Source organism: Mycothermus thermophilus (assembly GCF_041956435.1).
Source record: "Mycothermus thermophilus strain CBS 625.91 unplaced genomic scaffold VTJ04scaffold_3, whole genome shotgun sequence".
Taxonomy (NCBI): Eukaryota; Fungi; Ascomycota; class Sordariomycetes; order Sordariales; family Chaetomiaceae; genus Mycothermus; species Mycothermus thermophilus.
In genome coordinates, this window is record NW_027191429.1 from 795,245 (window position 1) to 819,813 (window position 24,569).

Genomic DNA, 24,569 nt, shown 5'->3' on the forward strand with positions numbered 1-24,569 from the left:
TTTCTCTTCCCAACGTCTGCAGCAAACACCACACCTCGTTAACCACCAGTCGATCCTTTCTCCAAGTTATCAGCAACAAAAATGGGTGGCCAGAGCAGAGCCGGTGAGTTTTGACATACCCTTTTTTCCCAAGAAGAAGACCCGCGACTAACCGTTCCTAAAAAGGCGGCAAGGCCAAGCCCCTCAAGGTGCGCAACACCCCATAACTAATCACCACCACCGCTACCATCACCACCATCAACCACCCCAGGACCCGGCACGGCCCCGGTAATCCCACCCTCTTGACCCCCGCTCATACATAAACAACCCAACAGGCTCCCAAGAAGCAAGCCAAAGAGCTCGACGAGGAGGACAAGGCCTTCCTGGAGAAGAAGCGTGCCTGTACGTCAACCACACCACAGCCCTTATCACCCTCCGAATCCAGTTGCAATCCTAATACTAACGGCTCGAAAAAATAGATGAGAAGCAAAAGGCCGAACTCGCCGCCAAGGCTGCCGGCAAGGGCCCTCTGGTGAGTTCGCACGCCATCCCCTTTTCTCCCTTGCTCCTTGCTCCTACCATTTTCATGTCTCTCTCTCTCTCTATATGTCTCTCCGCTAACATATATTGCCCTCCCTCTCTCTTGTCCACCAACAAACAGTCCACTGGTGCCCAGGGTATCAAGAAGTCCGGCAAGAAGTAAATAGTGAAACAACCTACCCGCAACAACTGAGGCCCGCTGTGCTTTATGATACAGCATGCCCCAGGGAAATGCTTCCTTTCTCTCTTCGTGCTAGGGATTTACGTATTAGGGAATATAAGGAGTTCGGTCCTTTTTCATTCTCTCTTGTTCTCACCTCTCACTCTGTCCCCTGACTTGAGTTTTTTGACTCGCCCAGCGCGTATTGTGTTTCCTTGACTTGCTGTGATTTGGCCTCCTCTCATTTTCCTTTCCTCCACTCTTTGTCCGGTGTGATGGGTATTGACAGGCATTTCCCGTCATAAGGGACGGAGGGGGCTTGTGAGCGTCACAACTAACAGGTCCATGAACCAAACACTGAGAGGAGGGATCACAGGCATTGCTCAACTCCCAACAGGAGGATCACCGACCAGCCTTGCACACAATGGAGTAATCACCCAGACAAACCAATAAATCATGCTCAGATAGTACATACAACCATCACTCACATCTCGACGCATACCATTCTTTGGGCCAACTCCAAACGCGTATTTCTCAACAAGCAGCTAGGCTCTCACAAGAACCAAGCCAACTTTGTTGAAAACACATATACATAGCAAGCAAGACAACATAAAGCACCTGGTGTAAATCACCTCCTATTCTTTCCATGTCATAATGGTCATGTATTGAGCCAAACCCTTTGGGGCTCACCAGATATCTAAACCTAAAACCTTGCAAGCAGTCTATCCATCAATCTGTACCAACCTAATTACCTAGTGAGCAAACGCAATGTTTAACCCTAATGATGACGATGATGATAAATGATGCAACCCTCCCTCCCTACCAAAAAACGCCCAAGTAATGCCGCTATAAAACAATATGACACAAACCAACACAATCAATCCATCTATCCATGCCCATTTTTGGCCCAGGGGACCCGGCTGTATAACCTCTCCTCCTCATAACCCCCTCCTCCTCCTAATTCCCACCCCAAATCTGACTCCCCCTCAAATTCGAACTCACACTCCCCCCGCCTCCGCCACCCGGCCGGGGTCTCCTCGTCGCCGTCCCCGGCGCAGGCGATGCCATCCGAGTCGCAGCTCCCGGACGTGCCGGCGACGCCGTCCTCGCCGGCCTGCCTCGGAAGTAATCATACTGCGCCGGATCCTGTGGTGCCGATATTGACGCCGTCGACGGCTGGTGCTGATGCTGCGGATGAGGAGAAGCAGAAGCAGCAAAATCGCTGCTGTCTTCCTGCGGCAAACCACCATAACCGTGCGGTCCACCGCCCAGGAACCCAGGCGCACGCGGGGCGAACCCGGCGGGCGAACGCGGGCGGTCGCTCGGCGGAGCCGTGGCGTACGAATTGGGTGTGGACGGCGGGTAGTTTGGCGTGGAGACGGGCATGAGCGCGGCTCCGGCGACCAGGCTGGTGCGGCTATCGTTGCCGCTATTTCCGAGATTGTAGAGAGGGGAGCGCGCGCGGGCAAGGGATTCGGGCCGGCGAGAGGGCTGGTAGACGGGCTGGCCCGGGTAGGCGGAGGAGGAAGTGGGAGAGGATGTGTAAGGGTCTGGGTACGCCGCGAAGGGAGGCCGACCGGTGCTGGCGAAGCCCATCCCTCCTAGAGGGGTGCCGGGGCGGGAACCATTTTCGGAGCCATGCGTGCTTCCTGAAGGTGTGTCTGGGCGGATAATATCGGGTTGCCTGCCAAATAGTTCACCGGCGCCGCCATGCTCGGCGGCGAATTCCTCACGGTTCTTGTAGTATTCGAAGTCTAGACGGTGTTCCGGGACGACCTCGAAGCCTGGGATGGTGGCCGAGAGCTTCCCGGCCTTGGCCGATGACATGCTGTCGAGCGGGTAGCTGTCGCTGTAGCCGCTGACCGTGGCTGCGTCGTCAAGACCTCCCTCACGGCCGTCTGACAAGCGGCCTTGATAGATGCTGGCGAGCATGTTTTGAGCCTTGGCATGCACCATCGGGGTGATGAGCGGCTTGTACAGCGCGGGGTGACCAAACCGGGCGGCGAGGCGGTCGTTTCGCAGACTCTGCTCCTTGACGTCCAGGGCAACCTCGGCGTGATGATGGGGGTTGTAGCTCGTGGCGTAATATTGCATCTTGTCGTCGAACGTGACGCGGCACAGGATCTTGAACCCAAGCATAAGGAACGGGAGAGGAGCCACGGCGTAGGCGTGCATGTGAGACGGGTCTCCGCGGACCCAGACGACCAGGAAAACGACCAGATGCGAAAGCATGGACCCAAACAGGAAGCGATTGAACAAGACCCTCCAAAACATGCCGCCACTCTCCGTCTTGGTGACAAAGACGTAGAGCAACAGGTACTTCTTCAGGCAGACGTCGATGCAGAAGTAGAGGGCGGCAGCCGGCAGGACCAGGGGCTGGATGGCAGCGTAGCAGAGAGCGATGGTCGAATAGTACAAGAAATAGTTGTAGTAGCTGGCATAGTCGAACGGGGGCGGGGCGGTGAGCTCGATCAATTCCCGCGGCGTCGGACTCGAGAACTTGCGCATGACGAAGCTGTAAAAGAGCGTCCAGAGCTGGGCCAGGTCGACGGCCGCACCGAGCTGCCTCTGCAGGAGCCACGCGATCCAGAAGGCCGACACGGAACAAAGAGACAGGAAAAGAGCCAAACCAATGTCGGCCTCGCGGAAAGCCTGCCACGCATCGATGCCATTCTGGGTCTGCTGGACAACGGTGGAGGTGAAGGTCCACAGAGCACCAAAGATGGAGAAGATGATGAGGTTGTTGAAGACGAAGAAGGCATAAAGCTTGGCGACGACGTGGCGCTCGCGACCCGTCTTGGTCTGATCACCGGCCTTGATGGACATGCGGCGGAAGATGATGGGAAGCGTCAGGAAGACGAGCGACGTGATGGCGGGCGATGCGATACCTTGAATCAGAGACCAGCCGTCACTGTTGGCCGCCAGGGATTGCTGGAAGGCGGGCCAGACGCGGCCTAAGTTCGACAAGTTGACCAGGAAGATGGCGATCATAGCATTGGGGGCGATCCAGAAGATGGTAAGCATGGCGACCCAAAAGTTGTTCCAGAGCCGCCGGGTGCTGCGGGTCGACGAGCTGAGCGGCATGTTGTCCCAGATGATATCTGTAGGGCGCGGGGCGAGCTTGATGGTGGCCCCGTGAGGCTTCTTCTTGCGACACGCATAGGCGATGGCGTGGGCCTCGGCGATGTCGGAATACGAGGCGAAACCGTAAGGCATGGACCCGCGCTTGTCGATGCGCTGGCGGACATCCTTAATCTCGAGCTCCAGGACCTTGATGCGCTGGGTGAGGTACTCGATGGCGTCCACCTTGTGACCCTTGGGGTACGTGGAGTAGGACGGATCCTTCTTGGACGGCGAGCACATGGGCCGCTCGGAGGGGAGGTTGTTGGGGTCCTTCAAGTAGACGGCAAGCACCTTCTCTAGCTTCCGGACCGCCCTTTCATGCTGCTCGATCAGGTCCGGCAGGATCTTGACATCGCGGGCAACGACAGTTCGCGAGAAGGACGAGTTGGGCGCGACGGCGTCGATGATCCTGGCAATGCCCTCATCCGATGACATATTCTTGGGGATATCCCAGAGCTGTAGACGGTCAGTTAGCAAGCGTGGAACTTGCGCAGCCAAACAAGCCAGGGATTACTTGCCATCAAGGTACGAGCATGGAGACTCTGCTGGTACTCCTCGCTCCTCATGTACTGACGTCTCAAGTCCAAGACCTTTTTGTAGTTCCACCATAGGAAGCCGCAGACGACGATGGTCAAGAGCCAAGCGAAGACGACGGTAGCCCAGTGAGGGTTGCCCGAGACGTTTCGTGGAGTGACTTTTGCCAACCACAAATCATCAGCCGAGAAGTAGGTCCAATTGACGGGGATTAGGATCGTGCAGCCTAGGACGGTAAGGACGAGGAAGACGTTGCGGCACATGCGGGTGAAGCGCATGAAGACGGTCGCGTCGAGGCCGATGAGGGTGACCAAATCCTGCTCGTTGGTGGTCCATAGCGGCTTGATCCAGGCAAAAATTCCCTTTCCCAACGGTGGAGGGGCATGTCTCTCATCGGCATGTTTGAGTTTGGGTGCATAGACGGCGTTGTTATACGGCCGGAGCAGGGAAAAGCAGAGGGCGATGGCGGCGGTGGTACCGATCGACGAACCGATGGCGGCGAACAGGGCACTTTCTTGGAGCTAGACGACGGCGGTCTTAGTAACGGCCGACGAGTACAGGTTTCAAAGGGAACACATCCAGAGCATACATACCCTGGTTTGTGAGGAAAATGGGTCCGAGAGGAGCTCAAGGAAGATATCGGCCGAGGACTTTTCCTGCCTCGCAAAGAGCTGTCGTAGCGACTCCATGGCGGGCACTGAGATCATGGCCTGATGCCCACGAAGGGCATCAAGGACGTGGTCGCACTAATCACCGGTTCGAAGTGGAGAACGCGATCGAGGAGCGGCAAAGTCGTTGGATTGTCGGCGTGTTGAGCAGGCGACAGACAGGAAGAGCAAAAGCGTGTGTTTTGTTTCGAGCTGCTGCAGGCGGTCTCCCCCTCTTTGGAATCGGTGCGTCAATCCGTCGATCCTGAAACGTGCCACCAAAAGCTTCAAAATATTATACTAAGTAAGCCTCCCGGGAGATCAGGAATCCGGCAACGACTTGGAGCGAGTGACGTTTTGCAGTGGACACCACGTCGCCGTGGCTCAACGCCAAGGGTGGAGGAAGCGGAGGCCTCGTCGGCCGGGTCCAAACATTTAGTTGCTACTCCGAGAGTCCGTCAGTCGGGAATCGGGGTCGGGGACGGGAACGTTGCTTGATCGGTCACAAGTCCCGGGGGCGTCGGATAATCTCCAAAAAAAACGAGCGGCAGGAGACAATCGACCAAAGCGAGTGATGGTCGACAGTCGGTCCCAGAGAGAGAAAGGACAAAAGAAGTCAGGGACGGCCCCTGTGGTTTTCCGTGTCCCTATTCTCGGCGGTGGTGGTGTCAAGTTCCAGCCAGTCCTTTTTCCAGGTAGGACACAATGCCCAAGGACAAGAAAAACAAAGAACAAAAAAAAGAAGTCCTGGAGATTCTGGATGATGAATGAACGGTGGAACAGGTGTGGAACAGGGATGCATAATTCTGGAACGGCACGACTTCCCCGTTTAGGGCGCCTGCCAAGAAACGCCCCCCAGGATCATGCGCAGAAAGCGTTGAGGGTTTGTCGAACTGTGCACTGCGTGCACTGCGCTGGCATGACAGGAATGACAGGAGGCGGGGAACGGATGCCAGGGGCTGGCCAATCGAGACGGGCAGGTGCCTGTCGTCGGGCCGGCACTGCCACCCGGCCGCTCCAGCCGGCAGTGTGGTTAGCGGATCAGCTGGCGCAGAGGGATGGAGAGGGATGGGGCAGAATACGAGTTTGGGCGCATTCAACTGACATCAGCTGCTGCTGCGACGGGCCATCAACAAGACCAAAAAAAGATGCTGCGAGTAAACAGAACTGCGGGTTGAGATTTAGAGATGGTAACTTACGGAGTTCTGTAGTGTTTGATGGCACTAAATCCAAGTCAGCCGCAATATAAATTGGAGGTGTTGGGATGAACCGAACTCGATCTGAACGCGTTTTCCAGTTACGGAGGATCTTCAACTATTGACGATTGACATTGGTCCCGACACGCTGGGTCCGCCGAAGACTTCCGCCGCTCCGCAACGGTTCACGGCGGGGACGACTTATGGTACTCCGTCGCGGTTGTGGCCAAAGGGAAGCTGGCAAAGTCAACCCCATCAATAAGACAGGTTCTATCTACGGAGTACCCAACATTGGGAAGAAACTATGAAAAGGAGGATAGCCCACAAGAAAGAAAAGACAACTACAAACATAGGTAGGCAAGTATAGAGCAACTAGAATTTATAGCTTGCCGTCAGCTACCACACTGCGGCATCACATATTGTCTCGGAAGGACATGAAATCAACATCCACATTCGTATCATCCCAGCCAACACGCTCTTAAATTGTCTCTACTTCACCCATCGCAAAACATAAACGCTAGTTCCAGCACAACTCCACTTCAGTGTAGGCTAAGGTAGTGAATGAACAACCACTTGTTTAGCTACCTAGGTACAGTACAGGCAAACCAAGCAAACACATTGCCAAAACAACGAGAAGGGACAGGTCGCCCCCCACGTCAACCGCTATCAAGGTCAACCAAACTGACAATAAGCAAGGTACCTAATGTATGTACCTATGTGTGTCAGGCAGATATGTATGTGCACAACCGCTCTAAACAACAACAAAAGCATGTGAATGCGAAGAAGAGGATGTCACCTCCCGTCTCGCCCTGGCCCTCCACCCCCCTGTAGACCCTTCGAACCATCAACAGTTTAGTCAAGGGAGGAGGAAGAGGAGGAGAGGGAGAGAGAGGGAGAGAGACAGAAAGAGAGAGGCTACTTTTTGTGTGACCGTGGGTGTCCAAATCATATCCATCCAATATCCATCATCGTCGTTGTCGTCATCATCACTTCCATCCATCCGTCAAGTAAAACATTCATAACCACCACCACCACCACCACCACCAATACATCGCATCGCACACCCATCATTCTACCAAACAAAACACATACAACTACTCCCCCATCTCACTCCTTCCCTCTCCCCTTCAAACCGCCTTCTCCGGATCACCACCCGGCGCTGATGACCCCGCGGCACCCGAAACCGCCGCCGGCCCATTCCCATTTCCGTTTCCATTCCCACTGACATTCTCCTTCTTCGAAATGGTCGCCGCCGGCGTCAACGGCCCGGCGCTATTCGGCCCCTTACTCCTGCTCTCGGTCCTGCTTCCCACGCTCAACGTCCTGGCAAAGCTCAACCAATTCTTCATGCCACCGGCGCCGTTGCTCTTCCAGAACTTCTTGGCGCCCTCTTCACCCTGGCTCCAGGCGCCCTGCACCACCTTGTGATCATCGAGAATATTCAACCGGCGCTTGGTGAACTTCCACGCCTCCATGCCAAACACAAAGAGAATCGTCATGCCAATCACCACGCCCCACTCCCACTCGATGGCCGTGTGCTTGAAGACGTGCTGGTTGAGGTACGGGATGTACACGGTCGGGAACACCGACAGCATGCCAATCACCACGGCCCAGAAGAGGAAGCGGTTGTTGTACAGGTCCTTGAACAGCGGGAACCGCGACGTGTTGTCCGGGTTGAGCCGGAACATGGAGCGGCGGATGTCCTTGAACTCCCAGGCCGACAGCAAAATCAGCCACGTCAGCTCGGCGAAGACGGCCGCGCGCGCGCGGAACACGGGGATGCACGCCTCCGAGTAGGCGCGGTTGCAGTCGACGCCGAGGTTGCCATCGTACTTGCCGTAGACGACAATCACGAACGTCATGAGTGTGCACACGCCCATCAGGAAGCCGTAGACCATCATGTCGACGAGGATCTGGTTCGTGAAGACGCCGCGGCGTTTGTCGTGCGGCGGCTTGCGCATCACCTCGGGGCTGGCCTTTTCGCGACCAAGACCAAAAGCCGGGAACGACGACGTGACCATGTTGATCCACAGAATCTCGAGCGGCGAGATGGGGAAGACGGAGAAGCCGCTCTGGTCCTGGAAGCCGAGGCCCGCGATGAGCAGGATCACTTCGCCAACATTGCTGGTGAGGAGGTGCAGGACGAACTTCTGGATGTTGGCGAACATGCGGCGGCCTTCGCGGATGGCGGCGACGATCGAGTTGAACTTGTCGTCCGTGAGCACAATCTTGGCGGCCGACTTGGCCACGTCGCTGCCCGAACCCATAGCGATACCGACGTCGGCCCTGCTGAGCGAGGGAGCATCGTTGACACCATCACCAGTCATGGCCATGAACGCATTACGCCGGCGCAGAGCTTCCACCATGCGCGTCTTGGTCTCTGGAGCGCAGCGAGCAATGACCAGGGGAAGTTCTTCCAGAGCATCAATCTCCTCATCCGTCATCTTGTCGAAATCCGTCGCCTTCATGACCACGGTGTTCGCAACTCCGGCCGGCAGAACGCCCTCATTGCTGGGCAGAATGCCCACTTCCTTGGCAATGGCCTTGGCCGTCTCGGGGTGGTCACCAGTAAGCATGTGCACGCGGATGCCGGCGCGCGAGCATTCGTAGATGGAAGGCGAGGTTTCGCGGCGGGGAGGGTCGTAGATACCGGCGAGGCCGAGGAGGATGAGGTCCTGCTCGACGTTGGCGCGGGCCTCGTCCTGCGCGGGGCTGGTCTCCTCGTCTTCGCCTGCGGGAGCCGGGACCGAAGCCTCAGGAGCGTACTTGCCGGCGGGCCAGGGGCGGTAGGCGACGGCGAGGACGCGTTGGCCGAGCGAGGCGAACTTGGTCATCTGGTCGAGAATCTTCTCCTTGAGCTCCGGGGTCATCTTCTCCTGGGACTCGCCCGTGCCGACGAAGGCGCAAAGGTCGAGGATGCGCTCGACGGCGCCCTTGGTGAAGACGTAGCTGTTGCCGGCCGACAGCCCGGCGTCGTTACCCTCGGGCGCATCGTAGATGACCGACATGCGCTTGATGCTGCTGTCGAAGGGGAACTCGGCGACCTGCTTCCAGCCCTGGGCCTCCATGGCCTTGCGGTGGCGGTCGTAGCGGTGGGTGAAGACCTGCAGCGCGATCTCGGTAGGCTCGCCCGTCGTCTTCCAGGCGCCCTCGGACTCGTCGAAGCGCACGTTGGCCAGGTTGCACAGAGCCGCCGATAGCAGGAACATACGCAGAGGAGGAGTGAGCTCGGCCATCTTGCCCTCGCGCTGCGGCTTGGGGTTGAGCTTCTCGTCGGGCACGCCGTCGAACTTGATGGCCTGCGTCGTACGCTCCTGGTCAAAGTCGCGCTTCTTTTCCTCGACTTCTTCCGTCTTGTCGTGGACGGTGCCCTTGTACGGGTCGTTGGGGTCCGACGAGCCGCGCACCGAGAGCACGACCGAAGGCGGCAGCCACACGTTCTTGACGATCATGGCGCCCTGGGTCAGGGTGCCCGTCTTGTCGGAGCAGATGTTGGTGACACCGCCGAGCGCCTCGAGAGCAGAGAGATCACTGCGTATCCAGGTTAGTCAAAATTATAACAAGGATCAATATACAAATAAGCCACCTACCGAACGACCACATTGGCCTTGCGCATGACGGTGGTGGCCACCACCATGGAAATGGTCAAGACGGCGACCAGGGACTCGGGAATGATGGCGATACCCGTCGAGATGGCGTAGATGACGACCTCGTTGGGCACGACGAACCTGTTGACGGCGAACACGACGACAGCGAGCAGCAGAGCGCAGAAGAAGAGGAAGTAGGCCAGCTTGGCGAGCTTGATCTGCAGCGGAGTACCCTCGGTCAAGCCCAGGAACTTGCCAAAGAAGTCATAGGTGCGCCTGAAGGCGCCCTTGACGGGCTGCGCCTTTCCGTACTTCTTCCAGTTCATGGAGCGGCCGGGCTTGCGCTTCTTCTTGCTGGTGGACGCGGCGATCTTGCCGACCTCGGTCTGCATGCCCGTGGCGATGACGATGCCGCGGCCGCGGCCCTTGCGCACGATGGTGGTGGCATAGGCGATGTTGACGCGGTCGCCGATGCCGACCTCCTCGGCCGTGGAGGCGAGCTTGTTGGTGCCGGGGACCATGATGTCGTTCTCAGTGCGCTTCTCGACGGGGATGGCCTCGCCCGTGAGCGACGACTCGTCGCACTGCAGGTTCATGGCCTCGAACATGCGCAGGTCGGCGGGCACCGTGTCACCCATCTTCAGGAGGACAATGTCGCCGGGGACGACCTGGAAGCTGTCCGGGGTTAGCTTGGACACAGCGCAGCAAATCGAGACAAAAGATGGAAACTCACTTTGGAATGACAATGGTCTTGCCGTCGCGCAGGACGCAAGCGCTAGGCGAGGACAGAGCGCGGAGGGCGTCCATCTTCTTTTCGGCGCCGTATTCCTGGTAGAAGCCAATCGAGACATTGAGTACGATGACAGCGGCAAGAACGCCGCCTTCGACGTAGTCTTTGACACCAAAACTCAAGGCCATGGCGAAGAAAAGGACCTAGACGAGTATTTCGCGTTAGCATGTCGCCATCCTCCCACGCCTCTCGGCAGAAAAGGCCAATTGGCCACGGGCAACTCAAATAAAACATACCAAGATCATGGCATTGCATAGCTGGCGGATGAAAATGGTGTACCAAGCAATTCCCCCGCCCACGTCAAGCTCGTTGGGCGGGTATTTTTGCTGGAGCTCGGCCACTTGGGCCGAGGTCAGGCCCTTGTCCACATCGGTGCCGGTGGCCTGCTCGACCTCGCGGATCGAGAGGAGGAAAGGGTGTTTAGGAAATTCGGCTGCCATCGTATTGGCGGGTGGTGTGCTGGTGGTGATACTGCTGCTGCTGCTGCTGTTGGTGGTAGTGTTGCTGCCGAAAAGAGGGGGATAGGGCGTTCAAGGAGGAGGGAAACGCGTAGGAGAAGAGGCCGAGCAGCGACCACCTTGCGGCATTGGCGGGAGGAGGAATTGGCAGCGAGAGCTAGGTTGAGGACGGGAAAAGAGACCCCGTTTTGTTGTTGGACTAGGAAATGGAGGAGGTCACGCCCTCGCGGGGACGCTGGTTAGCGTACGTCGGAGCAGATCCGGACTCGGATCGTCCCAATGCTTTAGTGATCGCTAGGTCAGCGAGGTCCGTGGGATATCTACAAGTATGGCGTAGAGTAGATATCTGAGCGAAGTGGCTGTGAGGTCAAGTTTTTACGGTACCTTGATGTCAGCAAGGGGAGAGATTGGGACGTGGAAACCCAGAGCTGGGTCCAGGTGAGGAGGGTATGACGACAGCCCAGAGAACAATTGTGGATGGACGGGCAAGGAATGGCGAAGGGGCGTGTCTCTTTGTTTAAGTACTTTGCACGTGGGTGACGAGCCGACCAGGCGCGAAGTACCTACCCTTCCTGCCGCTACCTTGAATGTCCCTGGTCCTGGAGAACCATGGCCGGAGGCGTATTGCCAAGCAAGTGTGAGGTCCGCCGTCAACCTCCATCATGTTCTTCTTTCTTCGTTGAACTCTGTTCCGTACAATCGACTACTACTAGCACCCCCCAACATGTAGCCAAGAAACCAGGATGGCCCAGATTCACGCCCCGCGCAAGCTCCGCCGCCTCGTGGCCGGCCATTCCTCCATCCACAGTAGCTGTTCGTTAGCAACACTCTTTGGGCTTTCGACCAACACAACAAGCTTTTTTTTCTTTCCTCACCGACACCTCAAGCAGAGTCGGCCGTGCCGACCTATTCACCATCCTGGCCGCTGCTAGCTCCCGGTGTCGGCAGAGATCAAGCGTCACTGCGCAGACTCGCTTGCCGTCAATGAGTTCGAGTGCGTGGCTGGTTCCAGGTTACACTACACTCCGCTGTGGGGCAACGCTCGTCGGCCGCTGATAAGCTACGAATCAGGTGGCAAAAAATGGGCCCCCGGGAGCCATCAGTCCGGGTCTGTCTTGGGTGCAGCCATGCCATCCATCAGCTGTTGCTGTTTGTTGAGACAGCGAAACCGCTGTTTGTGCCTTGTAAGTTGGGGCACTTTAGCAGCCGTCAAGGTGCCGTAGGTCGCCGTAAGGTGGTGCTGGGGCGCATCCGTCGCGTCCATGCCCCCACTGAAGTGGCTCCGGTGACAGGGCGGCCAGTGGCTGGGAAGGATGCCGGGAGACAAGGGGGGTGCCAACCTTGGCATGTTGACTTGGCGCATGGCGAACGATCGCGTTCGCCGCTCACGTGCCAGTCAAACGGCGGAGAGCAGGGCCAACAAGGGAAGACTGGTGATGTGGTCGTGGAATATGCATGTTTTGCTTCTGCTCCTGGCTGTTTTCATCGCTGTGGCTTTCCTAGCCTGGTGAATTTTTCTTGGGAGCACCAGGCCGAAAAATCATCCCATCAATGTGGTGACGGAGGAGAGCTCCGGCCTAGCGAGAGGAACCTAGCTGGAAGGTCGTGCGTTCTTGGATTCCTACCTGGATTCCCCGTCCCGAGGATATGTTGTCTTGGCTGGTCTCGGCGGTGGTTGGCGAGCGGCACGGCAGGTCTATGAAAAAAGTTCATGGTTCTGACGTCTTCACGCACTCTTCTTCGCTTCTTCCGGCTGCCCGCCAGCCGCTCGGTGTGCATGTTGTGTGTGCTAGCTACATGGCTGTCGGCTGCGTGGGCAATGTAGCCGGGTCCGAGATCCAGGGTGCCTGGATCCGCCGGTGGGGACCGTCCAACAACCTCAGCCTCCATGGAGGACGCCGCGCGATGTGCCTTGCGTGTTGTGTTGAGCTGGTCGACATGATGGTGAACCGGGTGTCTCCGTGGTCCCGTTCATGACTGTCCACGGGTAGTGGTCACGCCGTATGGATGGAGCAAGGTTCGGGTGATACCTCTACCCCGGAGTAAACATGCGTATGATCGCAAACGCCGACCGGTATTGCCGATTTGGTCTGCGCCACGGCCATTCATTCATCCGCAATCCCGGTCAATCCCAGCCATTGTGTTCGACGCCAGGTCAAAAGATGCGGAATTGGGATCATGAAGATGGCGGTTCGCGCGGGACCTGCTGGAAGGTTGGGCATTTGCCAAGTGGTGGTCTTGTTGGTGTCTTGAGACTCGAACAAAAACAACACAATCTGGGAACGATGAGAGGCAGGTCTTGGTCATCTTGGGAGGAAGAATCCGATTTCTTGGCTGGACTTGGCTGGGCTTGGCCTGCTCTTGGCCGAGTTTGGTTTGGCGGGCTTTTGGCGGGGTTGTCGGCGGGGTCGACGGTTGCAGGCACGAATTGGCCAATCAAAGCCGCCGATCCCTCCACGTCTCATCCGCATCGAGGATGCTGCGTCTCTGCTGCGTTTCACGTCAATCCGTTGACCATGGACCTGACGTGTTGGGAAATCTTGAGATTTCTTGGGAAGCATCGATATATGATGATCCCCCATCCTTCTTCCCGTATGCAGCTAATTACACCCCACGGATATGGACCCTGGCAAGGAACAGAAACAATAACAAAATCTCGATCCCCAGCGCCCGCCCGGTCCTGATATCGTTTTGACAACACCATGACATGAGGTGCAGGACCGATGAAGCCCAAGACTGAATGTCTGCACATTGGATCTGCATGGGGGTATGGGGGGATCTGGGCTCCTCCTCCGTCCAAGCTCCGTAGCCTTGTCCGTGGCTGCTTGTCTGTGGCTGTGACTCAGGTATGGCTGGAGTCGACGACCTTCTTACTCATAGGTAGGCACTTCACCCGAGGTACTCGTACTGGGTGTCACAGCACATGAGCCGTAGGACATCCATGGATGAAGGACATGACATGGGTCTCTTCAGACTTGATGGAGGTCTCCCGTCGTCATCTGCCGTCGCCATCCCTCCTTTGCTCCAGCCAGATCCTCCTATCCTGGGCTGTGCCACCCGAGCCCCAGCTGTTAGAGCCTTGGTATCGCCTCTCGCCTCAAACCACCTGCCAACGTATGCTGATCCACCATCATATCACTAACATCTCCATAACATCTCCATCATATCCATCCTCCCGACTAGTTCTGATTCGTTGAGGTGACCTCACCTCAACCCATCCTCCCGTCTTGACCTTCTATGACATCGCGTCTCCGCCTCTCCATGCTGAAACTCGGGGTACACAATGTACCATGTCCATGCTCTGCGGAGAACACCTCGATGTAAAGTAGATACTGTGATGTACGGAGTGATGAAAGCTACAACTGTGTATTCCCCTGCGTCAATCATCTTCTTGTGGCTCCATAACACACACTGCAACAACCTATTCCCGGCCTCTCCAAACCCATCTCTGTATTTCTGTCGCCCTTCCGTCACATTCCATTGTATCTCTCGTTCATTCATCATCCTTCTGGTCCGTAACCATCATCATCAAATTTACTTCAACCCCTGCTCGATCCCGCCCAACACCTCTCCGCTGCTGTCATCGCCATCATTGACAAACAATCCGGACGTCTCGGAATCTCCCACATTATTAGTAAAACTGCTGCTTTAGCCCACCCGCGCACCCCTAACTAAATCAGCCTTGCTGCGACCTGAGCCAATCCGCTCTTACGTCATTCCCTCCGCCATGTCCGTTGAGCCCGAGAAAGGTGAGATAGCTACCTACCCAGCCAAACCACCTGACCTCCTACCCCGGCGTCATTTCGGATATCCTGGGAGATGCCGAATGCGAGCTGCTGCTGTTGTTTCTGCACTCGGCAGAACGACGTGGGGGAAGAGGGCAAACCTTGCACTTTTGTTTTTCTTTCGCATCTCACATGCAAGACCATGACTAACGCGTGACCATCATTTTCCCGAGGTTATAGTCACACAAGGAGGAGGCGAAAACCAAGCCTCTCCTGCTCCACCCGGCATCGCCTCCGAGGCGTCAGCCTCCCAGTCGGAAATAACGGCCGAAGCCGCGGGTGGATCTCCGGCCGCGGCGGCCTCGGAGGATGCCAAGCCCGGAGCCGGGGCCGGTGATTCCTCCGCCTCCGCCTCCGCACCGGCCCTTGCCAAGCCCGCCGCGGTTCCTGAGACGGTTAACCCAGAGGAGGAGGAGAAGGTTGGCGCTGCCGAACCTGCTCCCAACGAAGCTGGCCCAGGCACAGGCACAGGCACAAGCACGCCATTATCATCAGCATCATCCCAGCTCCAGTCCGCCACGGAGATGGAGGAGCCCAAAGCCGGTGATGGTGAACCTGCACTGGCCCCGGAGGAATCCACCTCGACGTCCACCTCGGCCGGGCCTGATGCTGCTGCTGCTGCAACCTCTGCCGGCAAATCGGCTGAGACAACCGAACCGGCAACGGAGGAGGCCACGGAGGAGGGGGGTGGTATCAAGCAAAAATCGACTCCTGCTCCTGCGGATGCTAGTACTGTCGCCGCCGAAGAAAAGGAAAAGGGAGAAGAACAAGAATCCAAGCCGGCCGAACCCAGCCAACACCACCAACGCACCCGATACTCCCTCGGCCACGGCGAAATGCTCGTCGAGGTGCAAGACTCGGAAATGACCGAGCTTCTGCCCAACAATTCCGGCGGTCTCGCAGGTCCTGACAACGACAACGGTAATGACCAAAACCAAGACCAGGACCAACAAGATCAAGATCAGAATCAGGATCGGGATCAGGAACCAAAAAAGCCGGGCGTCAAGCGCAAAGCTGACGAAGCCCTCGGCCAAGAAGAAGAAGAAAAAGAAGAAGAAGAGGAAGAGGAAGACATGGACAAAGATGTCGTCTCCGCCGGGAAAAAGATCAAGCTTGCCGAAGAGGAGGAGGAGAGGAGGCTTGAGGAGGCGGTGGAGAGGGAGAGGGAGGCTTCTGCTGCTGCTGAAGAAGAAAAACAAAAGGAAAAAGAAGAGAACAAGGCAGCAAAAGAAGGGGAGGGAGATTTGGTTACGCCCCCCGCTACGCAGTCTCAGTCCCGGGCCCAAGCACAGTCGAAGTCGAAGGCGACATCAAAGTCTAAGTCAAAGGCAACCCCGAACGAGGAGCAAGAGGAGGAGGAGGAGGCCCAGACCCAGGCCCGGAGCAACGGCGGCAGCGGGAAAAACACCGATCCCACCATCAACGCCACTTCCAATGGGCATGGGACTGGGACCAACGTTGACAATACTAATACCAAACCTTCACGAGCAACAACAAGAGCAGTAGCAGCAGCAGCAGGTGGTGGTGGCGCTTCTGCTGAGACTGAAGAGGAAAAGGTGATCCAAGCTGCCACCCCGTCGGCGACGACTACCAAGAAAAAGGGTGTACCAGGGCGCGGGAGGAAGGGGGCCAAAACTGCTCCTGCTGTTGAGGCTCCGCCGGTGAGAAGAACGTTGAGGAAGACGAGGAGTCAGGGTCCTGTTGATGTTTGACTCCTCTTCCCCCCTCTCCTCCTCCGGGTTCTTTGTCATCCCTCCTTGCTTTTGGTTCTGCCTTGTTTCTTCCTCCTACTATTTTGTTTTGTATGGTTGTTGTTAATGTGGCGTATTATTAGGGGAAGGGTTGGGCTGGGTTTCGGTTTATTGCTGAGCCATGGCGGCATTAATTAGTTTCCTTTCTTTTGCTCTTTTCCTATAGTTATTTCCTGTGCTTTTTGTTGACTTGGTTAAGGGAAGGAAAGCAAAGGAAGTAAACAAGTCTTTGTCTTGGCCAAGCAGAGATGATGATGGTGGGTTGGTTGTTGGAATTAGGACTATTATTGTCAAACCAAAAAAAAAATATCTATGTGAAGTGGCATTCATTAGAGCAATGGTATCTTTTATCTGACAATCCTTCATCCACTCATCCTCTTCTTCAATTGGGAAACAACAAGTACATGCCATCAGCGGTTGAACCTGTTGATAACAATGCCCGGTCTATGAGAAGCCTCGTCTTAAGAGGTGGGGTCAAACCTCGGATATGAGTTGCTGTTTGAAGACAAACAATGAAGATAAACAAAATCCAGGCATACCAGACAGAATGTTATCACCCCCGGGCCTGGTGTGAATGAGCCCTTGTCCATTTATTATTTGAGAGATGCATTCCGGACTGTAGGCAAATGTCATTCCGGACTGTAGCCCCACTTTTCCCCATACATAACCCTAACCCGTATAGTCTCAGTCATCAACGGCACAAACAACATCGTCAACACTATCAAAATCACTCGCTATAGAGTCGCTCAGATGGCTCAAAATAGATTAAATTCAACGTTCTAAAACCTTCAGGAACGTAAAGCTACGAAGCTTTTACATCTCTAACTCGCCCAGTCCTTTAAATATAGTTTCACTACCTCCCTTATATAACTTTATCCCAGACTAAACCTGAACTGCTTTCCTTCGTACCATCTGCTTCTGTCTATCCTACCTCCCTTATCTTTGGTGAGGCGGATAGTAGGAGTAAGGTTGCAGGAGCGGTTGAAGACTGTTGTGGTTGTCGCAGTTTTTCGTGGTCGTGGTTGTGTCGTCGTCGTTGTGAGTTGTCGTGGTGGGCGGGTTAGGGTTATGTATGGAGAGAAGGGGGCCTACAGTCCGGAGTGACATTTGCCTACAGTCCGGAATGCATCTCTCTATTATTTAGTCAGGAGATGGGCTCAATCTTTTACTCTCATTTAGAGATGAATTTACGACATCTGGTTATCCAAATCTCATCCTGTACTAAGGGCTTTATATTTGTAGTTGGCACGACCCCTCCAGCTGCACGAGGCATCATACCTTCTTCACTCTAAATTGCGTCGCACTTTATTTTTGTTCACTTTCATAGCAACAAACCTCAGCGTGTCACATTTTGATACGATTTACCTCCCATCATCCCATCTCATCACGTCACCAATCTGGAACCGCCCGGTCCGTCTCCTCTTCATGCCCCCATCCGATAATGCCCACCTCAACTCAAAAGAAATCACTCGAAATAATCATCATAGGATCATAGATAGTGGAGAATGAATCAACTCAATGGTAACTTTTGCCTCTCTGCCCATGCTAATACCCCGGTAAGCTCCCGGTTCATATCTCTCGATGAGTAACTTCCCTGTCCATGACCTTGTCCATAGCTATCTCCATGAGACTTCATTGTCCATCTCCATGCCCATAACCTCCCCTTGCATATCAATCCTCCGAATATGCTCTTCCCTTTTTTTTCCGTCGAAATCAACGCAAATATTAAATTCCATATGGTGTTACAACTTGCTAGTGAAAATAGGAACTCCCGTTTTGTGTCCGCCCCAGCCCTTTCTTAGGTCTGGATGATAATAGGCGGTGGGGAAGCCATTGAGAAATGCAAAGGGGAATGAGAAAGAAATAGCAAGTCAAAGCCCATCGCTCAGGAAGATGAGGAGCAGAAGGTATGGAGTGACCAACCCAACTCGCCCTCAATGGGGGTTTTGTTCGTGGGTTTGTGAGGTCTTCTCACTTCCGCGACACCCACTCCTGCTTCCGCGACGCTTACTTCTTCCGCGACACATCCCTCACCAGCCTAGCCCCAATCCACGCGTAGGGGTAGTTGCGCTGGTACCAGTTGACGCTGCATCACAAATCTCGTCAGCATCTCCCTCCTACATCTCCAACCTCAACCACCACAGAGAATCAAAAAAAAAAAAAAAAAAGAACAGGGTAAAACTCACAAGCTCTTCCGGCCCGCAATCCGCGGATGCGTAGCCCAGCTCCCGCCCAGCACAATATTGTGCTTCTCGTCAAAGAAATCCGCCGTGTAACCCGGGTAAAGAGGCATCGCCTGGAACCCCTCCCACGGGCGCAGGACCGTGCTGGTCCACTCCCAGACGCCGCCCATCTCGGACTGGCCTGCCGGGCGGGCCTGCTCCTTCTGTCCTGCTTCCGCGACGGTCGCGGACGCAGACGAAAAAGCCCCCGCCAGGAATCCCTTGCCGGGACCCGTCACAGGCATGGGATGCCAGTGCTGGAAGGACGTGTTGGTGCCGTCAAGATCGATGAAGAGGTCCGGGGCGTGGCCTTCGATAGGGGTAGATGTCTCTGCGTTGGAAGTGGAGGTGGCGAAGGGAGGGGTCGCCGGCGGGGAGATTTCGACGCCGTTGTTGCAAAGGTGGCTGTAAACATGACGTCAGTTATTCATTGTTGATAGACACAGAGAGAGATGGGAGTGCAACTTACCCATTAACCGCCGGCACAGTCCGACCCAGCGTCTTCTCCGCCTCCGCCTTCTTCTTCTTCAACGCCTCGACATGCTGGTACATACTCTTCGCCTCCTCAAAAGTCGGGATGCGGCCTCCCATCCAGGCGGCGCAACTGGCGAGTTCGTCGTACGAGGCAAAGACGGGCCAGTCGAGGGCGTGAGCGAGCGGCACGGGGCCGTAGACTGTGCGGACGGCCTTGTCGCGGAGGAAGGCGTCGGGCAGGGTGGAGGTGTCGGCGCTAGTTCCATTGCTGTGATGGCCGTTGGTCTCCTCGCCGTTGCCGTTGTCCTGGACAGGGACGCGGGTCCACGATGCCGGGATCTTGGAGATGCCCTTGCTGTAGAGGTAGCGTGCATACTGTGCCAATGTCAGTTTCATATCATCAGGTCTCTCCCGTTGACAACCGCAATCTCACCTCCTCGTTGGTAATAGGCCGACCCTGAGCTTGGAAGGCATGCACCTTAACCTTCCTGACTGGTTTCTCGTTATCCCTATCACTACAGTTAGCTTCTCTCACAAAATCCCTACCCTAAAAAGAATCTCCAACTCACCATCCATACGGCGTATGCGGGTCCGTGCCGTCCTCCGGATCATCAATGCCAATCACAACCTCCTGTTCGGGGATATCAAACCAGCGGTTGGGCACACGCTCGGCGCGGGCTTTCTCCGCCATGCGTTCCCAATCCGGCGCTGGAGCCAGCGGAGGGGGACGAGTGCGGTCGCTCTGTAGCATCATGTACAGGAGCGTCTCGATGTGCATGGCCTCGTGCTCGAAACCGACCCAGATGGCCCGGCCGACGTGGCGCGGGATGGCATCGATGCCATCCTTGTACAGCTCCCTGAGCCGCTTGCGCACGCGGGTCTGGTACTCGAGGATCTCATTGACGGGGGGCCATTCGTCCGGGATCTCGGAGTGTGCGTGGCACAATTCCGGGTTGTCGACGTCCGGGTCGATTCCGCGCTCAAAAATGCGGCGGTAATCGGCCGGCTCCGTGAGGGGGGCGCCCGTTGTCTTGGTGAGCTGGACATCCAGGAAGGTCGGGATGTGGCCGAGGTAGAAGATGCATGCGTTGCGGAGCTTGATAGGCTTTTCGAGCAGTTCCTCAGGAGGCAGCATGTCCCTGGTAATGACGTCCCAGGTGGCCCAAAGCCCCTCCCAATCCTCCATGGTTGGCAGGGCAGTGCGGGCGTAAACCGATGGCGTCACGCTGAATGACATCTTGGGCTTGGCAAGCATATGGAGGCCTGTAGAGGAGGGTGTGTTAGTGGGAAAGGGCCATGTTTTTGTTTAGTTACACAGCGCAACTTGAATAGGGGAATATGTCTGATAGATGTAGTTCAGCGATCTGGGTGTAAGAAGGACCCCGCTTGTCGATGCACGTCACTGGCGACGATCCCATGCGGTGTGGAATCGAAAGCTGACGAGCCCGGCAATGGCCTGATTTCCCCACGTGTTGGGCTACAGGGCGGGGTTGGATTGGGGTTGTGGGTGAGGGTGAAGCTTGACAAAGAGGGCAAATATGGCAGTGGGACCACTTATTTGCGTGAAGGAAATGTAGAGACTCACCATACTCGTCGAGAAGTCTCCACTGGTCGATTTCGACCATGCCGGCTCCTTTCCAGAGTCTCTCTGCCTCGGCCGGCGAGTACTTGAGGCTTTGCTCGACCTGAATGCGCTCCCAGGGGTGGATGAGCTCGCCGCGGACGACGACATCGCGCTTGGGAGCGTAGAAGGCTTGGTGACGGCCACCCTCGTTGTCGTGGACGTACTCGCCAATGACGCGCCAGTCGCTCTCGACGAAGGCCGTCTCTCCCAGGATCCTGTTGGCATGGCGGAGGCCGTTCAAAATGAACCTGGAATCATGTCAGAAATTCCCGTATGCTTGAGCATTGTGAGATTGTCAAAGAGTTACGTACTGATGAGTGAGTCCCTCCTTGTCTGAGTGAAGGTTAGTGGAGGTTCTGTCCGATGCAGTCTACTCATGTTGCACATACCATTATACGCATGACTGATGATGATGTTAGCATTGAACTTTGCCAATCGTTGTAGTACAAGAGGATAACTTACTAAACCCTCGCCGGATCGGCACAGGCATCAAGGCCGATCAGCATGGTGTCGCCGGGGTTAAGAACATCGGCAAAGGTCTTGAGAAACGCAGCGGCCTCGGTGCGATCAAAGTTGCCTAACAAGAGGAAGTGTTGTCAGCCAACTGACCGACTAACCGTTTCTACTGTGAATGAACAAGAAGCTTACCAACGCTCGAGCCGAGGCTCAAGATGCACTTCTGACGGGCCGCAACGACCGGGTCCTTCAGCCAGCGGCGGCCGTCATCGTAGGTACCGAGCAGGCCGTGCGCGCGGACATACTTGTACTGCGGCAGCTGGGCCAGCGTACGCTCAAGTTCGGTCTGGGAGAGGTCCAGAGCGAAATAGTCGACCTCTTTGGCGGAATCCTCGAGGGCCTTGAGAAGCAGGTTCACCTTGCGGAGGTTGCTGGAAGATGGTTGTTCAGTATCGACCAGAAAAATGAAAAGAGGGGTTCATGACAAGGCTGAACACAAACACAGCCTGTTGCTGGTGCTGGTGGGCAGTACTAACCCGCTTCCGAGCTCGAGAATGATGGCGCCCGAGGGGATGTGGTCGACAATGGCCGAAGCATAGGCTTCGAGGACCTGGATCTCGTCATTGGTCAAGTAGTACTCTTCCAGGTACGTGATCTTTGGAGAGAGCGTGTGAGAGAGAGGGGTTAGCAGCGTGGGGTAAGGCGGGCACGTCAGGGAGTGGAGGGGCTCACCTTCTCGAACAATTGGAGTCCCCGGTCGTCATAGAGAAGGAGGGTGGGGAGCATCCGCGGGCCATGCTTGTTGTGGAAGAGGGCCAGCACCTCGGCCTTGAGGTTGGACTCGACTGAGGTGTGGCGAATGTCGATAATGTGGTGCTTGGGGCTGGAGTCCGAGACAACCGACCTAGTGGTACGGACGTCGGACAGGCCCATCTTCTCCTTGATGGCACCGAGACGGGCCGTGGCGCCGTGAGGTGGCGTGCCAGTCATGGTGGGTTCGTGTAAGCCAGGCATGTTGGTGTTTTTTCCTTGGAAGGTTGCCCAGGTGGGAAGCCCAGGTGGATGGTAAAGTTCCAGAATTCCAGAAGGAAAAACTTCCAGAAACCGGAATGAGGCAGGATATTTAAAGTTTTGAAATGCCCTACCGGGAAGAGGATCGGGCCGGTGAGGGAGTCGGTGCTTTCAAACTGGCAGTTTACAGGAAGGAACCCCAAGCCCGACCCAGGCACAACAGAGATTCTGTGAGATGGGATGGGATGAGATGGGACGATTCTGTAAGTGAGGCCCCTACACAGTAAGGTTCGGAAGCGGAGCTGAACAAGATGCTTCCATCCCAGGTCGTCGACTCTGTGACGTACCCAATAAGCAGCCCCGATCTTTTCCACTAGGGTCACTCAGAGTCGAGAAGTTCGTTGTTGTCGGGTCGGTGACGGGGTGCTAGGTGGATCGAGAAGTGGTCACCTGAGCCGTCGATGATTTCCACCTGCCTTAAGGTACCTGCCTTACCTGCCTTACCTGCCTCGCGACGATGGGTGGTGGTTTCTAAGAGACGTGTCGGCATGTAGGTACCTTGTACGTGTTCCCTGTGTGATTCCTGTGCCTGTCCCGTACCTGCGGTGTGCCCTGTTCCTGGATCCTCTACTTACAACCAAATACCTATCCAGTCTCTCCCCTGTTTTCGTCATCCATTGCCCGGGACAAAGGGCTTCAACGGCCAACTCCGCCCCTCCGGAACCTCGGCCGGGACTCTACACCTGCATCAGTACCGGACATCCTTCGCTGTCGGCCATGGAATCGTTTTGTCATGGAATGCCACAAACATCGCCGCGTGCCGGTCGAGAGTGGGAGAGGCCATGCAAGGAACAAATCACGAGACAGCTTGGATTGCGGAGAGCTTGCGGAGAGCATGAGCCCCACGCCGGGCGCCCCTCCACCGCGGAGACTTTTAGACTAACGCATGCAGCAGCCGCGCGAAGCTTGTGGTTCCTGAACCGGGAAGTGTCTTGTCGGCCATGGATGGCCGACCCGAGACATGGGATTCCCAGGTCCCGTCAAGTTCCGGAACAGGTTGGGGACTTGCTGTGTAACAGCACGGCCCCATGTCTAACGTCATTGTCCTCCACCTCGGAGACGTCATGTCTGTGTCTCGTCGAATTTTTCCTGACGTCCACGACACCACACCGAGCCGGTACATTCAAGTACAAAAGTCAATTGAGCCCGGAAATGCCATGGCATCCACCCCAATGGATGGGTAACAGTGCACTTCGCCCCGACTTGCCTGAGCACTTTGCCCCGGATCGATGCCGGTGGATCCTCTCGTGGCGCTCGGCGCCCCCTCCTCTTCACTTCTCATCGGCACACCCCGCGCTTGAATCGCACATGGTTGTATGTATGTACAATACTATAATAGTAGAAAAGGAGCGGAGAGCTCGCGGCTCCAAACGCGAGTCAGTCAGTCCGCCTTCTCAACGATACCCTCGACGGATGCCGGCGCGACACGTGGTAGAGGCGCCTTTTGCTTCTCTGAATGTCGTCGGTCCAGGAACACGTCAGTGTCATGTCGACGAGAATAGAGATGGTAGTGGGTGGTTGCGGGTTTCCGAAACGGATCAGTTGCAGGCCCGGTAGACACAAGCCGACGTCATGTTCGCCAATCAGCGACGACACCCCACGCTCGGGACCAGCCCAGACCGCGGGTTGGGCGGAGCTGCCGTCATCAACGCCGGGGTTGCAGCGTCGAGATGGTCCATTTTGTGCTCTGGGGGAACGGGGGAACGAGTCGGTGAGGATATGTTGAGGGAGCTAGTACCGGGGAACCGGGCAGAGAGATAGAGAGAGCAGGCTGTTTGAAGCCTGTCCAGTCATCAGGGTCATGTCAATCGCGGCAATGGGGCAATGGAGCCGAGTCCGGGTCAAGACGGCGTCCCGAGAGAGCGGGATGCCCCAGGAATGGTGGATAACAACCCGGATCATGGGTTCATGTTCATGGCAGGGTAGGGCATGGCACAGCATGGCATGGTGCTGCGCAAGAATGGAGAGGCCAAGAAAGATGCAGATGGGGATGGGGAAACCGGAAGAACAGGAGGGCCAGAACATGGACGAGAGCCTGAGGATGGACACGGGTCATCAGGCATCCATCCATCCAATTCTCCCTTGAACTGCCAAGGACAGAAGCAACAGAGAAGAATCACAGCAACCGCACTTGCCCTCGGAGCCGCGTTGGCCGCGGAGAAGCCGACAATT

General features: G+C 56.1%; 9 protein-coding genes across 9 annotated transcripts; 4 read left to right on the forward strand and 5 right to left on the reverse strand.

Moving 5' to 3' along the window:
* Positions 1-81: 81 nt before the first annotated feature.
* VTJ04DRAFT_4388 (uncharacterized protein) lies at positions 82-682 on the forward strand (the record flags this gene model as incomplete). The annotated part of the gene is made up of 5 exons (XM_069362392.1): positions 82-103; positions 166-188; positions 315-381; positions 459-511; positions 641-682. 5 exons carry the CDS (start codon positions 82-84, stop codon positions 680-682), a joined length of 207 nt encoding a protein of 68 aa, XP_069219344.1.
* A 954-nt stretch (positions 683-1,636) lies between these two features.
* VTJ04DRAFT_4389 (uncharacterized protein) lies at positions 1,637-5,025 on the reverse strand (the record flags this gene model as incomplete). The annotated part of the gene is made up of 3 exons (XM_069362393.1): positions 1,637-4,258; positions 4,321-4,857; positions 4,930-5,025. 3 exons carry the CDS (start codon positions 5,023-5,025, stop codon positions 1,637-1,639), a joined length of 3,255 nt encoding a protein of 1,084 aa, XP_069219345.1.
* Positions 5,026-5,086: 61 nt separating this feature from the next.
* VTJ04DRAFT_4390 (uncharacterized protein) lies at positions 5,087-5,418 on the reverse strand (the record flags this gene model as incomplete). Its single annotated transcript, XM_069362395.1, has 2 exons — positions 5,087-5,268; positions 5,373-5,418. 2 exons carry the CDS (start codon positions 5,416-5,418, stop codon positions 5,087-5,089), a joined length of 228 nt encoding a protein of 75 aa, XP_069219346.1.
* Positions 5,419-5,557: 139 nt separating this feature from the next.
* Positions 5,558-7,201, forward strand: VTJ04DRAFT_4391 (uncharacterized protein; the record flags this gene model as incomplete). The annotated part of the gene is made up of 3 exons (XM_069362396.1): positions 5,558-5,678; positions 6,780-6,875; positions 6,948-7,201. 3 exons carry the CDS (start codon positions 5,558-5,560, stop codon positions 7,199-7,201), a joined length of 471 nt encoding a protein of 156 aa, XP_069219347.1.
* Positions 7,202-7,306: 105 nt separating this feature from the next.
* VTJ04DRAFT_4392 (uncharacterized protein) lies at positions 7,307-10,996 on the reverse strand (the record flags this gene model as incomplete). The annotated part of the gene is made up of 4 exons (XM_069362397.1): positions 7,307-9,710; positions 9,770-10,441; positions 10,500-10,699; positions 10,793-10,996. The coding sequence occupies 4 exons, from the start codon at positions 10,994-10,996 to the stop codon at positions 7,307-7,309; spliced, it is 3,480 nt and encodes a 1,159-aa protein (XP_069219348.1).
* Positions 10,997-12,113: 1,117 nt separating this feature from the next.
* On the reverse strand, positions 12,114-12,377 carry VTJ04DRAFT_4393 (uncharacterized protein; the record flags this gene model as incomplete). The annotated part of the gene is made up of 1 exon (XM_069362398.1): positions 12,114-12,377. The coding sequence occupies one exon, from the start codon at positions 12,375-12,377 to the stop codon at positions 12,114-12,116; it is 264 nt and encodes an 87-aa protein (XP_069219349.1).
* A 2,364-nt stretch (positions 12,378-14,741) lies between these two features.
* Positions 14,742-16,511, forward strand: VTJ04DRAFT_4394 (uncharacterized protein; the record flags this gene model as incomplete). Its single annotated transcript, XM_069362399.1, has 2 exons — positions 14,742-14,763; positions 14,980-16,511. 2 exons carry the CDS (start codon positions 14,742-14,744, stop codon positions 16,509-16,511), a joined length of 1,554 nt encoding a protein of 517 aa, XP_069219350.1.
* Positions 16,512-18,131: 1,620 nt separating this feature from the next.
* On the forward strand, positions 18,132-18,514 carry VTJ04DRAFT_4395 (uncharacterized protein; the record flags this gene model as incomplete). The annotated part of the gene is made up of 2 exons (XM_069362400.1): positions 18,132-18,352; positions 18,418-18,514. The coding sequence occupies 2 exons, from the start codon at positions 18,132-18,134 to the stop codon at positions 18,512-18,514; spliced, it is 318 nt and encodes a 105-aa protein (XP_069219351.1).
* A 43-nt stretch (positions 18,515-18,557) lies between these two features.
* Positions 18,558-22,340, reverse strand: VTJ04DRAFT_4396 (uncharacterized protein; the record flags this gene model as incomplete). Its single annotated transcript, XM_069362401.1, has 12 exons — positions 18,558-18,636; positions 18,737-19,177; positions 19,242-19,621; positions 19,680-19,755; positions 19,816-20,509; positions 20,832-21,118; positions 21,182-21,203; positions 21,260-21,273; positions 21,333-21,447; positions 21,519-21,757; positions 21,863-21,981; positions 22,059-22,340. 12 exons carry the CDS (start codon positions 22,338-22,340, stop codon positions 18,558-18,560), a joined length of 2,748 nt encoding a protein of 915 aa, XP_069219352.1.
* Between the last annotated feature and the right edge of the window lie 2,229 nt (positions 22,341-24,569).